At 44.9% G+C, this 17,571-nt stretch overlaps 1 protein-coding gene across 4 annotated transcripts; it reads left to right on the forward strand.

Moving 5' to 3' along the window:
- The first annotated feature begins 4,826 nt into the window (after positions 1 to 4,826).
- Positions 4,827 to 13,805, forward strand: DMRT2 (doublesex and mab-3 related transcription factor 2). Of its 4 annotated transcripts, none has more exons than XM_084628740.1 (4): positions 4,827 to 5,375; positions 6,446 to 6,898; positions 8,619 to 8,721; positions 10,759 to 13,805. In XM_084628740.1, exons 2-4 carry the CDS (start codon positions 6,473 to 6,475, stop codon positions 11,793 to 11,795), a joined length of 1,566 nt encoding a protein of 521 aa, XP_084484866.1. In that variant the 5' UTR covers positions 4,827 to 5,375; positions 6,446 to 6,472; the 3' UTR covers positions 11,796 to 13,805. The 4 variants fall into 4 exon arrangements, with proteins under 4 accessions (XP_084484866.1, XP_084484865.1, XP_084484864.1 ...); XM_084628739.1 differs by lacking the exon at positions 4,827 to 5,375 and adding an exon at positions 5,395 to 5,829; XM_084628738.1 differs by lacking the exon at positions 4,827 to 5,375 and having other exon boundaries at positions 5,843 to 6,898.
- The last annotated feature ends 3,766 nt before the right edge of the window (positions 13,806 to 17,571 follow it).

Genomic DNA, 17,571 nt, shown 5'->3' on the forward strand with positions numbered 1-17,571 from the left:
GATAGGCTTTATCACCTCCACTCGACTTTCCCATTGTGTGGCACTCAGTGGTTTGTTTCAGTGTCAGAGAGGATATTCTCAGATGTTGCTTCAAAATTTGCCATCGGTCAATTGATGCAGAGAAAAATACATAGATGCTTTGAGTTACATTAAAAAATCCAGCAGCCTCACTAGAAGTGGATGCTGCATCACTGACCACCAAGTTCAGTGAATGAGAACTGCATGGGACAAAAAAAGTTAGAGGGTTTAATTCTCGGATCCATGTCTGCACTCCTCTGTTCTTTCCTCTCATGTTGGCACCATTATCGTAGCCCTGACCTCTCATGTCAGCTATCGCAATTCCCTTATCTTCCAGCTTTTTAAGAAGCACCTTTGTCATACCAGCTCCTGTAGTATCATCAATGTCAATAAATTCTAGAAAATGCTCTCTGACAGTCACCATTGCAGGGACATTTTCACTAGGTTCTGTTGTTGTTACAAAACTCACCATTAAAGTAATTTGTTCCGTATGGCTGATGTCAGGTGTGCAGTCCAGAATAACAGAGTAATATCTTGCTGACTTCAGATCTGCCACTATCTTCTCTTTGACTTTTGTTGCCAGTAACCATATGATCTCATTTTGAATTGTTTTTCCAAGGTAGTGGTGCATGTACATTTCTTGGGTGATGACTCTTCTTAGACTCCTGGAGCACAGCATCAAACTCAGCCATCAGCTCCACAATTTTAAGGACATTTCCATTGTTTGGCACATACAGCTGATCTGAAGTGCCACGCAGTGCTAGGTTTTGGGTCAAGCATTCTCACAATGGCAATGAGCCTTTTCAGAACATTTTGCCAGTAAAGAGGCTCTGATGCAATCTTCTCTTGATGCTGATCATCTATGGTGGCCTTTAACCTTAGTCTCATCTCAAGCTCTTTCCACCTACGGAATGCTCTCTGGTGATTTGCTGCCTTCTCATGGCATGCCAGATTTCTAGCCAGATTTTTCCCGTCCTTTGTTCCTGTAGAACCCAATGTGGCTGGAACATTAGACTGGAAGAGTTTTCAACAAAAACAGTGTACAGCATTCTGGGTTTTTGAGTACATAAGCTATGGCCTCTCACCATTGGGGATTTCACATCAGTAATGTGTTGGATGGAAACTTCTGTTTTCATTGTCTATGGGGAACATGAAGTTTTTCACTTGCTGTGGCCCATGCAGTACAAGGAAGTCCCTCAGGCTACTGCTCAAGTGGGTCCGCAGTTCTGGATCATCTAGACTTAAGGAACTAAACTCTCCTGGAGATGCTAGAGAGGTACATAAGAGGATCCTCCTCCTCTCTCTCCCTGCAGCTCCTGCTGCTTTCTATTATTCCCTCTCACCTTTTCTCCTGCCTGCCTGTTACGTCTCTTGTGCCCTCCTTCCTCCAGCACAGCACTTCACCATCTCTGTGCATCTAGAGCAGAGAGAATACATATGCACCAGCAACAGACACAATTTTCTACACTCTGGGCCCTAGTGGTGCTCCCCCCCCCCCCCACTGTCTGGCACCTGAGGTGGCCACCTCAGTTCGCCTCATGGTAAGGTCAGCCCTGATTAGAGCAAGTCCAATTTAAAAGCCGGGCGATCAATCCTTCCAAACCTTGCAGTCCTTACTGAACAAAAATCACCACTGACACCAGCTTTGACACTAGGGGAATCCCGCCCCTGCATGTTTGCAAAGCTCTCAGAAGTGACTATCAATATAAATGAATTGACATACCAAACTCCAGTCGATAGCCAAGTAATTTCTCCAAACCTAAACACATGCAGGGAAGAAAATGTGTGTGTGTGTGTGTGTGTGTGTCTTATAAATAACTTGTGGGTTGGGAAAAGTGAGAGAGGCTCATTTCAGATGAATCACTTAAATCAACTACACAAACAAATCGCCCTCCCCCCCATCCATCCATAGCGTCAGAAGCTAACTGCCCAGGGGATTCATACGCTCTATTTAGGAAGGGTCTACATGGAACAAAGATCTTGGTGCCGAGAAATGCTGAGTTAGGGTGCTGGGTGGGAGAAGGATTTGGTTTGTATATAGAGAGAAATAGCAAAAGTCTGAAAGAACTTAGACCTCACGGGGGAAAGGGAAACCCTGGCCCCATCGAAATCAATGGGATTTTTGTTATTGACTTCAGTGGGGCCAGGCTTTCACTCATGGATTTTCCCTAAATGGAGGTAGAAACCTCAGGGGCTGGCTGATGAAAGTCAATGGCATTTATTTCCTTCCACCAGCAATCAGATGAGCAAAGGCAATGGTTCTTTCAATATAAGACACAGGAGAAAACTGCAGCATTCAGGCCAGTAACAGCTTGCCCCCTCTCACGACGTTCTGTTTCGCGGTCCAATAACCAGACACCGCAGCTACATCCCGGGAAACCAGAGCTACGCCCTGAGGAATAAGCTTTAGAAACGACTCCCCCATAGATACTGATGGGGCTTGTTCTGGAGACCGATCCATTCCCTCCGGGTTTGTTTTAACTCCAGATGAGAAAAGGGAGCAGCGGGCAGGGCCGACTCTAGGTTTTTTGTGACCCCAAGCAAAAAATTGCGCAACTGCGGGAGCAAAAAAAAAAAAAAAAAAAAGGGGGGGGGGTGGCCGGAAGGCCGCCCCTGGAATTGTGCCACCCCAAATACCTGCTTGCTTTGCCGGCGCCTGGAGCCGGTGCTGGCAGCGGGAATGTGAGGAAGAGGGTCTTTGCCTTTGATCTAAAAAGAAAAGGTGGGCCTGGTAGCCAAAGGGACTTTTGGTCACGGGGCAGGATCGGGTCCCTTGCGGGAAAACAGGCTTCCTGCCCAATGGTTTAAGGAGGCAGCAGTAGCCAGAGATGGCCCCGCTCAATTTGCGGCTCAGGTGTAACTGGAAAGGGGATTGACACGGCCATGCTGATTTCAGCAGCTGAGGCAGATTCCCTCGGGTGAGGAGTTTACAGTACACAGAGTCCTACCGCCGAGAACTGTTTTCACTGTAGATAACAATTATTTAAAGTCAATCCCATTCAGGGAACACTCACTTTTAATTTGTTTATTTTGCGTTTATAGAATAACCTCCTTCCCCCCTCCCTCCCCTCTCAAGTCCGCTGGCTTCTGCTGACAGATTTCTATGCTTTGCTCGCTGAAACGTATACAAAACTCACCGTGGGATCGCTTCTAAATATTTGAAAGGACCAACGATCGCCCTTTATAATCATCTGGTGCATGTGCCTCTAACCTGCACACAACTGTAACAAGACAATACAAACAGGTATTATTTTTTAAAAAAAGGCAACGTATAGAAAATGTAAGCGTTCAGACCCAAACAAAAGCCCTCATGAGATCACCCCGCGACATTTAAAGGGCCCCCCACTTGTTAAAATAAAAGCTTATTTAAAGCAATGCTTCATTGGTCCTGCTTTGAGCAGGGGGTTGGACTAGATGACCTCCTGAGGTCCCTTCCAACCCTGATATTCTATGACTCTATGACTTGTAGTTCGCGCCTCAGCTGTTGTTGATACTTCCCCCTTCAATATTTGTGTCCATCCCTTCCAAGATGGGAAGACATGAGCGTACGGAGAAGCAATGGTTTTTCTCCAGGCGCAGATGGACAGTTGCTCCCCTAAAGAGGGCTAAAGGTGATGAAGATGTTCTCTGTCCCTCCACGAGGCTAGAGCCCGGCGGACAGAGGAACCGCTACCCAGCTGAGTGTGAACGTTCCAGACACAGACTCTCCAAACACATTTCACAATCTAAACAATCACCCATACATCATAAGAAGAGATGCAAAAATCTAAGAAAAAACCGGATCGACATGACTCACTAAGGTTTGAAAGCCCGACTTAGTAAGGCCAAGTTTCTGATCTATCTAATGCAGATGTTGCCTATATACGCGCCGTTGGTACATATACTGATGACAGGATACGCCTGTATGTTTATATTAGATAAGAAAACATATTACCTACACACACCATGCAAAGGGGAATATTTATCAGAGTATTTATGTCACAAGCAGTTTCTCTGCGAATATTTTCATCTATATCATTCTTTTCGATCAGCGCATTGTTGGAGAGTTTGATTCCATACGATTGTTTTCCTGGTCACATGGTGGATAAAGTTAACTTCTGGATAAAATTGCTAGTTCTGAGGATAGCCTGACATCCAAGATAATCAATACTTCTATGTTTTTACCTTCCCTCAGCTCCAACTTTTATCTTGAGAAGCAAGGACACTTTAAAATATTTCTGGCACAACCGAAACTTTCAAATAATCATTTAATCATTAAGTTTTGAACGAAACAAAGCTGTCTGCCCTCTCCTCCTGAAAAGTAGCATCAGAAATGAAGCAACAATAGAAAATTACTCTGGACGATGATATTTGTCGGGGAATATTATTGTTGTGACAATTAAGTGAAGAAAACGTTCAAAATAAATGCACAGTATAACTACCCTTATTTCTAAATTGCACAGCATAATAAAACACGATTCTGTTTTATTTTCTGATTTTAAAGGCCATTACCAATCGTACTGAATGCAGCTAAAAAACCCTAACCCCATAAGGAAAATGTGATATTAGTTTGGATATTTTAAATTGGGTTTGATCTTGATGACCGCACTGCCTATAACGAGACAATCTCACTTCCCGGCGCCTTTTATTTATTATTTGTAATCATAATGCTGGCTATGATTTTCCTCTCTTTTGACCTCATGAAAAATTCCCCTTTACCCATGTGTTTACAATACAGGGGGTACGCCTAGTGTTTGCAGGTCTGAAGGATAAACAGCGGCTTTCACACACCTCCCGGCTTGCGGAGGCTGGACACGTTATAATCACACAGGCGGACAGACACAGCCAGGGGCGGAGATTGGAGAGAAGAGGGAGGGAATCGACGGCCCGTAGTGCCAATCAGAACTCTCTCCGCCCTACAACCCACCAATCAGCTGTCCGGGCGCCCCAGAGCTGGAGCGGATAATACAGTGGGGCGAGTCGGGCTGGGCACCGCACGGAGGGGAGCAGAGAGGCGGGTGCTGGCGCTGTGCTGTTAAGGCCTGGGGTGCTGAAGACAAATGCACCCCAAGCCTCCCTTGCATAGCTCTCTCCCTCGAGCCTGATAAACCACCACAGCATCTCAGCCCCGCCAGCCCCTGGCTTCGGCCCCCGCAGCTCGCCCATCGCTGGCAGGCGCTGCCGTGTCCCTCCCTGGCCCGTCCCAGCCTGCAGAAGTGACTGCCCCGCACAGAGCCGCGATGTGTCGGGGCTGCTGAGGAGCTGCGGTCCCCGCCACCCCCGGGCTCTGTGCTGCCCCGGGTCCGGTCTGCGCCCAGCCACTCCCGCGGGGCTGGATGCGGGCTGCGTCTGCGGCCGGCCTCGGGCTCTGAACTTCGGTAAGTGCAAAACCCGGGGGTTGGAGATGTGCGGGCTGGGCTGGGCAGAGGCGAAGGAACCTGCCTACAGTGCAATCTCTGCCGCGATGAAACTAACCCGCCCCCGCCCGCGGATGGCCCCTAGCACTCTGTGAAGGGGCTGGGGCGTCTGCGTTCCCTGGCGGAGCGTGTGCTTTCCACATTAAGAAGTCATTTAACCGCCAGGTTTCCCCATAGATTTGTTCTAACCCTCATACACCAGAGGGAGGAAACCAGGAAAACTCTTCCGACCTTGCAACCCGCTGGCTGCTGCCAGCCCGACCGCCCGTGCTGCGCTTGGCCCACCGGAATGAGGAGTCTTGGAAACGAGCCCCTAGACCCCTTCCTTCTGCCCTTCCACGCCGATCCTGCGTTCGTTGGGCGAGCAAAATTCCCAGGGAGGTTATCGGGAGTTTCGGGTGTTCAAGGAATGCAGGTTCGGGCTCTGAACCTACAGCTTCGCCAAACATAAGGGTACAGGCCCAAACCCATAGATAGCGAAAGGGGAAAGCCGGGAAGTAATGCGCGTCGCGCTGAGACTTCCAAACCTGCAGCTCGCAATAGACAATAATGCCGTGAGGCGGGCCTGTTTGCAGCGGGACTGAAGTGACATCCCTATGACCCCAGGCGGTGGTGTGTGTGGGTAACCCCGGCAAGGCAGCGCTGGGCGGTGTGCGTGACCCGGGAGAAATCTGACATAAGGACTTGGTGCCGAGTGTGTAGCGATGTGTGATCGATTAGACACGCGTGCAGAAAGGCCGTGCGTGTGGCTCTCGGGCAGCGATGTGACCTGCGTGCAGGAAGGCCTGCTGTCGGCACAGACCCTTGCACGACCCCGTCCCAGGGCCAGCCCCACACACGATGCGCGTGTCGGGTGGGTGTGCGGGGCCAGCCCTGGGACCGGGTGCAGGGCGGGACCCCCGGGCGTGGGGCAGGGCCTGTGCCGGACTCCGTGCGGGGGATGTAATCAGCGGGCCGTGCCCGCCGGGCCCTGCTTGCGGCGGACCCGGAGCCTGCTAAGGGCAGCGCGTGGCGGGGTTTGTGTTTTGCAGCGCGGAGCGGCAGATCCGGGCGGTGCCATGGCCGAGGGGCAGGCCGCCTCCGGGGCCGACTGGGAGATCGACGTGGAGAGCCTGGAGCTGGACGAGGGCGAGGAGCGGCTCAGGGCCTGCCTGCTGCAGGGCGGCGGCCCGGGGGAGCAGGAGGACGAGGACGAGGAGGAGGAGGAGGAGGAGGAGGACGGGGAAGAGGAAGGGGCGGCCCCGCCGGCCCCTAGCCAGCCCAAGCAGCAGCAGGCGGAGCGGGGCAGCGGAGGGGAGCAGAGGAAGCTGAGCCGGACCCCCAAGTGCGCCCGCTGCCGCAACCACGGCGTGGTGTCCTGCCTGAAGGGCCACAAGCGCTTCTGCCGCTGGCGGGACTGTCAGTGCGCGAACTGCCTGCTGGTGGTGGAGAGGCAGCGGGTCATGGCCGCCCAGGTGGCGCTCCGGAGGCAGCAGGCCACTGAGGTGAGGAGGGGGGCGAGGGGGCAGCGCCCACCACCCCTGCGCGAACAGGCGACCCCGCCTGCAGGGGCGCCGCGGTGTGGGGGCCGCCCCCCCCTTCCTAGCAGCGCTCCGGGGGAGCAGGCCATGTGGAGAGGTCTCCAAAAAATCGCAGCCGTTTCCAATGATTAATACAGATTTGCTCTGCCATCTGTGCAATTGACTAGTCAACACCAAAGAAGGTAGATGGTGGCATCTGTTTTATCCTGACTGGGACGCAGGCATCATCTTGACTCCGCTGAAAAGGAGCAGGGAGATTTTTTCCCCCCAGAGCCTACATGGGGAGGTAGTTGGTCATTTCCCCAGGCAGTTAAGTGCAGTGAGATTTACAGATGTGGTACTTAGTGAACCTGGGTAAAGAAGTGAATGGGATGAGAGATCCCAGGCGGTGGAGGCTGTCCGCCGCGGGAGAGGGGCTCACTCCTTTCAAAAGGAAGAAATTAATCACTTGTAGCAGAAAAAAACCCCTAGATTCGAGGCGGTACTCCAATAGGTATTCACGCAGGATGGCAGAGATCCTAGCAGAGTCTCCTCTCCTGGGAAGTGACAGCTATCCACAAACTATAGCAAAGGGCTCCCTAGTTTTGGAAAGAGACAGCGTGTTATTTGCCCCAGCCCTGTACTTCTGTAACGAAGCACGGAGAGTAACTCTGGGATTTGAATCATTCATGAAGATGTGACTAACCTTTGGATGTGACGAACCACCGCGCATCGAGATTTTCAGAAACTAGCTTGCAAGATGCTTTGCTAGAGGCTGAGTGCTTAGACGTGGCTGGGGGAAACTAGCAAAACTGTCAAGAAAAAAAAACAACCCTGTTCGGTAGTTCGCAGCGTCACTGAAGGAATGATTTGTATGTTATTATTAATAGTTATTTTAAGGGGTGGTGCCAGTGAGCAATTATTAAAATTTGATCTAGCACATTGTCACTACCATGTTTCAAGATGCAAATTCCAGGGACTCGTTTTGTAATATATGGCGTAGTTTTAAGGGGCAGTGTAATTCAGCATCTTCACCGCGTTGCCGAGGAGAAGCTGGAAGTAAATGTGCTCTCTCAATAAATTCGTTACATTTATGGGCTCGTTGCTAATCAAGACCTCCTATAAGAAAATCAATGTGCGCAAATATTCCAGAATTGCTATTCCCCATCTTTACCACGCTCTCTGATCTACACCTTCCTTTCCCTCCAGAGTATTTCCTCAGGGTTTTGGAACGGTTGGTTTTCAGTAATCATTTTTCATTTAAAACGAGGCGTTTTGTTTCTTAGTATTAAGCGATCGGCTGGTCTGACAGTGATGCAGAGCTGTGAGCCGTTCCGATTTTCACTCGGATCTAACCTTCTCTTTTGAGTGCCGGTGCTCTGTTATGTCTACTCAAACTCCCGGGCTCTGATCACAGAAATAGGTTTAGATGCTGCTTAAAAAATATCACCCTTGCTTCTCTTTCCTATTGACATTCGCTCACCCCGGCCGTTTTGCATCACTTTCTGTTTTGTTTATCCGCACTTAAGGCAGATTCTGTATAACAATAAAATCCGATCCCTCCTTTTGCAAGCCGGAGAGTGACATTTTGATTCTTTTGAATCCGTTCTTTTAAAACGAGCAGAGCGGAAAATAAAATTTCCTTAAGGAAGGAAACGCCCATTGTCCTGTTTATTGACCGTTTTCTTCTCTTTTCTCTTGCTAGGATAAGAAGGGGCTAACAGGGAAACAGGCTAATTTTGAGCGCAAAACAGTCTACCAGAGGCCTGTCAGGACGCCCAGCTTGCTGGCCAAAAGCATTTTGGAAGGTAAAAACTCCCATGCATTCTGACCTTTATGAGCAACAGACATCTGAACTGTAGGAGCTGCTGAAACACCTACTCAGATTTCCATGTGCTATTTTGGAAAACAAACAAACAAACAAACAAACAGAAAACAAAGTGTCTTGCATAATGCTAAAAAATCTAAAGTAAAACAAAAAAATACAAAAGTATTTGATGGCTCCCTACTACAGAAGATCTCAGGATTTACACTGTCTGTGCAAATTAAAAGCTTAAGGAATTCTCTCTGTTTTAGAAAAGTTTCTCATTACAGAATTAAGAAAAAAGGCTAAATATCATGCAACAGATTAGAAAAATAAACACTAATTCTACTAATTATTTACTAATATTATTTTAAGGGAACATGATTATATTGAAGACATTTTTCTTACTCTGCAGTACATGTGGAGTGCATATACACCAGTAAGCATGATGTACTGTTGCCTCAAATCTCTGCACATCAAGAATATATTTTAAAATTTTAGACTCTAGCAAATAATTGTTTTAGAACATAAAATAGTTCCCCTCCCTTTCAAATGAGATCTCCCAGTACATTTTCTTGTATGTTTGTTTATTTGTATTTTTGGTTAGGATGGAGATGCAGGAAATATGATCAGGCTGCTTGTTATGAAACAAAATTGCACCAAAGTATTCTAGAAACAACAAATTGAAATGTAGGATAATTTTTAGTGTAAAAATGAATGTACGTAAATAACTACCTGGCAATGATTGACAGTGCAGAAGATTTTATTGTTTCATTTTATTTGTAAATGAATGCAATGAACTTGACCTTTTGTAAATATAAAACGTAATGGATTTTTCAAACAAATTTGATATACATTATTTTGTGCTGCCAGAAAAATATTATTTATAGTACAATACCATTTTAAGGTAAATATTTATTAAATAAATAAATGTTTTAAAGGGCTAATTCTTGCTTTTTTCAGTATCCTATAACTTATACCCAAAATTGTTTATATGGCCATTTTGGTTACTTTTCAAGTGATTAGAAATTAGAAAAAAGACATGAAAATGATGAAGTCCAGTTCTTTTAAGCGATATCTTCTCTTTACCTGCATAAGTTAGAAAGAAAGTTTGGCCAGATACTTAAGTGATTTTGGCCAGATAAGAAAACTCTTTCCAGGTTACTTTCTTCTGCAATTCATTCTTTAAAAAAGAATCTCTTCCACATTCTTTTCCCTAAGCTATCTTAACTTTCTTTTTCTTTTCTCCTAGCTCTCCTTGGATTTTTCTACCATCTGTAACAATGTGTTACAGATAATGATTCATCTTTAGAAAATAGAAATGGCATCAGCTATAGGTATAGATATCTTCTTTGGCAATGGGGAAACCAGTGTGAGATGAATGGGAGTGAAAAGGGGCTAAATCTTGTTCTCCTTACTCATGTAAGTAGTTCCATTAACTTCAATGGGATTACTTGTCTGGGTACAGCAAACAGGATTGGGCCCGGTATATTATATTAAGTGAATCTAATTCGTGTGGTCTCCTAATTGAAAATATTGCAATTTTAAGTAATTTGTATTCTTTTCTTAGTTTCGAGAAAGTAAAATAATCTAAATAATTTAAATTTTCACTTTTTAAAAAGCAATTTTAAATGGATGAATGAAATTCCAGCAGAACAAGTAACATAGAGGAGTAAATCCCTGCTCACTTTGAGCCCAATCTGACTGCTGTTGAGTTCAGTAGGAGTTGGATCGGGCCCTTTGTGTAAGTAATCCTGTTGTCTTCACCAGAACTACTTACCTGAGTAAGATGAGCTGGATTTGGCCCTATATATGCTGGAAGCATCTATATAATACACGGGCTTGGCTGTGCAACGTGCTGAGCACTTCCAGCAAGGTGACTTACTTGGGAGTTGAGGGCATTCAGGATTTTCCAGGAAGTGCTTAGGTCCTTGCAGGATTGAGCGCCACATTAGCATTCCTGTCCTTTTACAAACACTGCAGGTAGGTGATCCTATTTTAGTTACTTTAATTTATTCATATCCATACCTTGTTGTTTTAGGTTATCGCCCCATGCCAGCAGATCCTTACCTGGGAGGGAATTCACCTTTACCACCCCCTGTAAGTGACAGGATGAGGAAAAGACGGGCCTTTGCTGATAAAGAGCTGGAGAACATTATGTTAGAGAGAGAGTATAAAGAAAGGGAGATGATGGAAGCCACTCAAGCTGCTGCCCTTTTCCTGCCTAACCATATGGTGCATGGAACTGAATACAATTCCTACAAAACTGCCTTTAACCCTACCCAGGTTGAAGCTCCTAGCAAGGAGTTTTGCAACTTCTTACCAACCTGCCTTGACCTAACCATGCAGTATTCAGGATCTGGGAATATGGAACTGATTTCTTCAAATGTCAGTGTAGCCACTACCTACAGGCAATATCCCTTGTCCTCCAGATTATTGGTATGGCCAAAGCGTGGCCCCATTAGTGATGCTTTTCTCTACCAGCAATGCCTACTGAATGCTACTGCAGTCCAAGCTCTCAAACCTGGGGCAGCCTGGGACTCCAAGACTTCACAAAGCCAGGATTGTGTAAATTCAGAGCAGGAGATGATGTCACCAAAAACTGAAAATTCACTTGTGCTTTCTCATGCTCGAGAAATTCAGCATGTCCCTCAGGAGGCCCGTGAGAGGTCTGCTTTCTCTCCTCCTAAAAGGACTTTTCCACAGATTTCTGAGAAGGATTCTCTGGCTTCTCAAGAACACATCTTAAGCAAGATCAGCAAAGAAAATACCAAGCATCCTCACACACTCAAGTATAATCCGTTCCACTCATTTTTACAGCAAACATTTCATGACAAATCGGGGCCTGAGTTAAAAACATCGTTTGTAAAAGAGAGCTTTGAAGAGACATCTAAGAAGTACAGAGAGTGCTCCATCAAAGAGAACCAAAAGTACAAATTTACAATAGACAGATACTCAAAAGACTTTTTTGGGGCCAAACAAGCTGCAACAAAACTCTCAGCAAATGAGCCTCTATCATTCTCTGTTGAATCAATCCTTAAACGACCCTCTTCTGCAGTCACTAATGTCTCGCAGTAACTGCATCTTCAATGTCAAGTTTAAATGTTTGCCATCTGCAAAGTTGCTGCCACCTGCCTTTTCTCTCCAAAGATTTGTACAAAGGAATTTGTTATGTAAATGGTGATTTTAAAAAAAAACTGTGTACATAAATATGCATGTTTTCTCTCATGAAAATAAATATTTAAATTTTAAAAATGAAAACGGTGCATGTGCAGACTGTAAAGTGTAGGCTTTATACAGCACTTCAAACGTTACAATAAAATGAGATGACTTATGAACATCCCTGTTCTTTGTCATGCCAAGAGGACATTATCACTTCTGCCTTATGTCTCTCTCCCTCCACAGAATGGGTATCCACCCACTTGCAGAACATGCGTATGCTATTGTTCGCTATTATAGAAAGGGTAATTATTTGCTATGCTGCAGTAACTCATCTCTGATTTGTATCCATACTAGCTCGCAGAACAGGCAACAGCAGTGCAAGTTTACCTGCTAAGATGCATCGAAGGCATCTTTCCACTGATTTCAATGGGCTTTGGATCAGGCTCCAACTGTCAGTGCAGTCCTGATAGGATAAACCTCCTAGGATGAGAGAGTTGTTTATTCTGGGCCTCTCTATTGAGACTGGCATCATTCAAGCAAGTTTTGAAGTGTGGCGATAGGGACAATGGGAAGAAAGATGGAAGAATAGGAACATTCAGTGACTCTTTTAAGTGTTCTCAGCTAAAGGTCTGCTCTTGTGTCAAATGGGCATTAAAATCTCCCTCAGGCTCTTCACGGAGTTGGAATATCTAATTTCCTAAAACTTTTCATTTCTGACAATCACAAGCTAGACTAGATATTTGTGCCACCTTCAATGAAATGAACTTTGGGGTAAAAAAAAAAGTTTCATAGAATAATAGCTACAAAATGAAAATTAAGGTATAAAATTAAGAGGAGATATATCTTTCAGTCCTTTTGTAGGCAATGAAAAGAAAGTTAGGCTGGTAGATAGAGTTCACCTCAGCCTGAAGCCTCCTTCAGGTTGTGGAAAACTTTACCTATTAACTTTGATTTAACTTAACAGACTTTTTAAATTTTTTTCCTTATTTTGCTATTTTTTCCCCTATTTTACCATCAGCTAAGCAGAATTAGCTTTTGTTTTCCTGCTTTCTATACACACTAATTTTAATCCTATCAATGTGCTTACATAGTCCTAGGTGATACTAGTTTGTTTTATCATCTAAAGGTCTAGTAGCTGGGTGAACAAATGGAAGTGGACAGATTAGGTCACAAATTCTGAGTAACGAGCGATTTTTGTGAATTTTGTTCACTATTCAGAAGTGTTTGGTGATTATTTTTTCCTGAACAAATCTCAGCCCATAGATTGTAAATGAACTGACTACTGTGAGTATTTCTTCAGGTATTTGATATTTGAGTTGTGTGAGTAGTGTCACTTAGATCATCCAACCATGGAACAGAAAGACTCTGATGTGACTTAACCTTCATAAATTACTTCTGTGTGGCTATCTTCAGGTTTTATACTGTTGCCCATCACGGGAATATCTGAGCTCTTTGTATGTAAAATCAATAGTAACAGCAAAGTCTGTCTTTGCCTGACACTAATTTCATTGAGTAATAAAACCAAATGTTTTGTGATTTAACAAATCTTGGCCACTGGTTCAAAATTCACTTTCCATGAACATTCATAGAAATAATACTTTGCTTGTGTGAATGTTAAATAAAAAGGGGTGTGAACACAATGAAAGCAAAATTGTATTTGAAGGTGCTTGAAATATTCATAACGACTGTCCCTGATCCAACTCCCATTTAGGTCAATGGAAAGACTACCACTATCTTAAATAGGAATTGGATCAGACCTTATTTGCCCAGATCTAGTCCCTAGCTATCTGTGAATCCACATCCACTCTGAATCATACCAATCTTACAGTTTTGCCTATGTATAAGGCTCCTCGCTTTTTATGTTTCATGGTTTTATTACCATGGCTTCATTCTTTGGTGGTGGAGGTTACGGAGCATAAAATGCTAATGAAGACTTTAAATTTACTATACATTTAATATATTTCCTTTGTTACTAAAATTCTGTTTGATTTATTTCTCAAGCTGCTGGCATGAACTGTGATGATAGATGTGGGAAAACCAGAAGTCCAACTAGTAGACCAGTTCTGGACTCTGGGAATTTGTCCTGAATAAATGTCTTGTTGCTTAACAATGCATGTATCTAACTTTGTTCAGCTTAATATCGGTAATCTTTTTCCAGGAAATTAAGCACCTTAATTTATCTTTGGAAAAAAATATAAGACCTCGTGACCCCTTTAAAGAGCCAATTGAGTTGAATAATTCCATGTCCAAATTCTGGGACAATTCCAAATTCTAAAATCTATATTCCAGATAATTTTTTTCAGAGCACAGTAATTGGGAGGGGAATGGCATTTTTATTACTTCTAACCAGAAATGTGACCCTTGAGACAAAACTGGGCTAAATCATGTTTGCTCGGCTGCAGAAGTAGTCCCACTAAAGTCAAGATTTGGCCCTCTGTCTGATCATTGTCCTTTTCATTTAGTTCTTTAGGCTTTATTAATTAGCTTGTCTGGTACTCACATTTTCTTTTCTTTTTCTTTTGTAATCCCTAGGTTTTCATGAAACGATGAAAATCTTTCATGCAGCTTAAAAGTTCATCACTCCCAGCTCTGTTTTCCTTTCTTTAAAACCTTTGCGAGTCTATTTATTGCTCATGGAAAGAAAGGCTTAATAGCGTGAGGTGTGTGTGTAATGCATATGGTGCCATGTAAGCTTCCACACACAGCTCTGCTTGACCAACAGCATTCCTGCTCTTTGAGCCCTGGACCTCTCTTGAGCAGAGACTGCCAATGGTGTTCACTTGTGTGATGGTCTGGTGATGTGAACTGATGGAGAGCAGGTCAGGACCATCACTGTTGCTTTCAGTTGTGACCAAAACTGGAATTTGAACCCTGGCCCCCAGATGAAAATGTCTGTTGCATTGACTAATGGCATTACCGGCTCTCATCCTGCATCCATTTTTCTATTCAACCTTGTGATATGTCAGCTTTTAAAATAATACACACTGCTATTTTGGATATAATTTCTGTATTATTTTCTTAGGTGTCAGCAGTCACAATCCTATGTATGTGAACACCTGAACCCAGAGCCAGTCCTTCAGTAGGAATCCACTGCTTTTTCTGCAGTTTCAACCATACATTATTTGTACTTTACTCAGCTTCTTCTGAGCGGGCCTCTGGTTTACTCCCCTCTAACCTGAATTCTTTTCGTGCAGCTGTGGAACATGGTTGCAGGGGAGCTCAGTTTAAGAACTGAGGCCAGGGGTTAATAACCTACATTTGTGTTTGTTTTTAAACATAAAAATGTTGTTTGCCATGGAAAAGAACAAAGTACAGTCATGCACGGCCCCTGCAAAAGTAGCAAGAAGATCCTTGCAGATCCGATTGCCAGAAAGCACAAAACCACCTGCTACTAGTGTGGGACTCTGCACTCATAGCTCGCAAGAAGAGTGGACTCATTTGTAATAAGAGGTGGAGGATCTAGAGAGACTACGAAGCTATAGTACCCCCAAAAGAGCTCTGTGCATGTATTCCTTGCTCAACACTTCTAGCTTGCTGGTCTGGTGTCAAGGCATAGGCATCTGTGATACTGGCTCAGCACCTCTGCGTTACTGCACTTACGTCAAGGTGCAGACCTCTGAGTTTGCTGGATCAGTATTTCTAGCTTACCATAAAGTACAAGCTTTTGTGAATGCTCAGATTTCTACATGGTCTCTGGCTCAGCACATCAAGCTTCCTGTGCTGGCCCAGACATTTGTATGGTGCCTGGCTAATCAGCTGTAACTTACTCATCTGATATTGAGACTCAGGCCCCTGTGAAGTCAGTAGCTCAACTGCGTTAGCAGGCTGGGCTGATGTCCAGGCACAGGCCCCAGTGAGGCTAGTGACTCACTACTTCTTTGCTGCAGGGCTTATGCTAAGGCACAGACCTCTTTGAGGTCTCTGGTTCAGGCCCTCTGGCTTTCTGGGACGATGATACTAAGGCTATGGCTACACTAGAGAACTTACAGCTGCGCTGCCGAAGCACTGACGGGCGAGAGCTCTCTGGTCAACGTAATTAAAACACAGCCAACGAGTGACCATAGCTATGCAGCTCTCCCAACAACACAGTGCTGTCCACACCAGTGCTTAGGTCGGTGTAACTTACGTCGCGTGGGGGTGGCTTATTCACAGCGCTGAGCGACATACGTTATATCGACTTAATTTGTAATGTAGCTGGCCCCTAAGACTCTGACCTGGGTGAGTTTAGTGGCTCAGGAGCCCTAACTTGGGCTGCTGCGAAAGCACGGGTGCCTGTGAAGTTACTGTCTCACCGGAGCTCACGCTCATTAGTACTTTGTCGAACTCGCTAATTAACTCAGAGCTAACAGCAACTATCATTCCATTTCTTTATTCTAACCACAGTGCAGCTTACCTTCCCATCTTCCCATTTGGATTTGTCAGCTTGTTTTAACAAATCAGTTCTTACACGAATGCTTTCCACTCATCTGACCTTGATGTGATAAATAACTACTGGGAATCCTTGCTTTCTGCTGGCTGTATCATCAGCTTCTTTTCCCACTGAATTTTTGTCAGCAGAACAGCATACAGTGAACATAAATATCTCCTTTCAAATCAGGTACCTGTCGGCCACTTTCCATTTGATTGTACTGATACTAGGACAAACACGACTTAAGCAAGAATGGCCAATAGGGAGAGCCTGTTTTGGTGAGTAGTAATCAATGGATAGAATAGTGTAACTGGGGGGCCCAAAACTCAGCTAGTCATTCACTGGTAGGAAATGTCCTTCCTGGAGATAGTAATTGCTATTATAAATGGAGAAAAATGTGTCCCTTTTATGGAAATTTTACCCCCCCCCCACACACTCTTCGGGAGCAAAGCTGGTATGGTTCTACTGTATGGGGGTGTCAGACAGGATACAGAAATATGGTGCATGGAGTTCAATCCACATCCCCATGTGCGAGGTTTTGAGTAGGTGTGTGCTGTGGGAGTGGTAAGGGACTGTCCAACAGGTCTGTAACTACTTGGATCTGCCGACTCAACCCTCCCTGCGTACTGCGGAGAGAGGGCACAGCAGCTGCAGGTATTACTACAACCAACCGGCTGCAGTCGTGGCTGTGGAGCTCCGGTGTGATCTCAGTCCGTGGGCGTGATTCTGTTCCTTGACCCCTACTGAATTCCCTGTGCAAAGGCTGTTTGCTTGGGCTTTGCCTCCAGGTGAGAGGATTCAGATCTATGTAATGAAAAGTTACAAGTTAACTTGTTGCCACGAATACAGTTTTGTGCTAACCGTACTAGCATCTTGCTACCAATTAAAGGCTTATACAGTAACCAATAGAAAAGCAGGAATTAATTCTCTATATTGTTAGTTTAAAACACTAAGTCTTCTCTAATAATTTTAAAAGCTCATTAAGGCTGAAACTCACACAGAAGTAAGTTCTTACACAGAGCCCTCATTAAGGCAGGCACAGAAATATACACCCACAAGCTGGTCAGTTAGTGCTAGAACCTGGTGAAGTATGGACCTCCTAGAGACAAGGCAGGGGCATCCAGGGGTCGCCAAATCACTTATCTTCTTCAAAGGGGTACAAGAGTCTTAGGGCTTAGTTCTACAGTGACTCCTCCTAACCATCTAGCTGAGAGCTGCTATCTGAAAGGCACTCTCTATCCCCCATTGTACTTGGCCAAACCTGGACCAGAAATGGTGGAAACA

The sequence above is a fragment of the Lepidochelys olivacea genome (genome assembly GCF_965140295.1).
Source record: "Lepidochelys olivacea isolate rLepOli2 genome assembly, chromosome: 5".
Lineage (NCBI taxonomy): Eukaryota > Metazoa > Chordata > Testudines > Cheloniidae > Lepidochelys > Lepidochelys olivacea.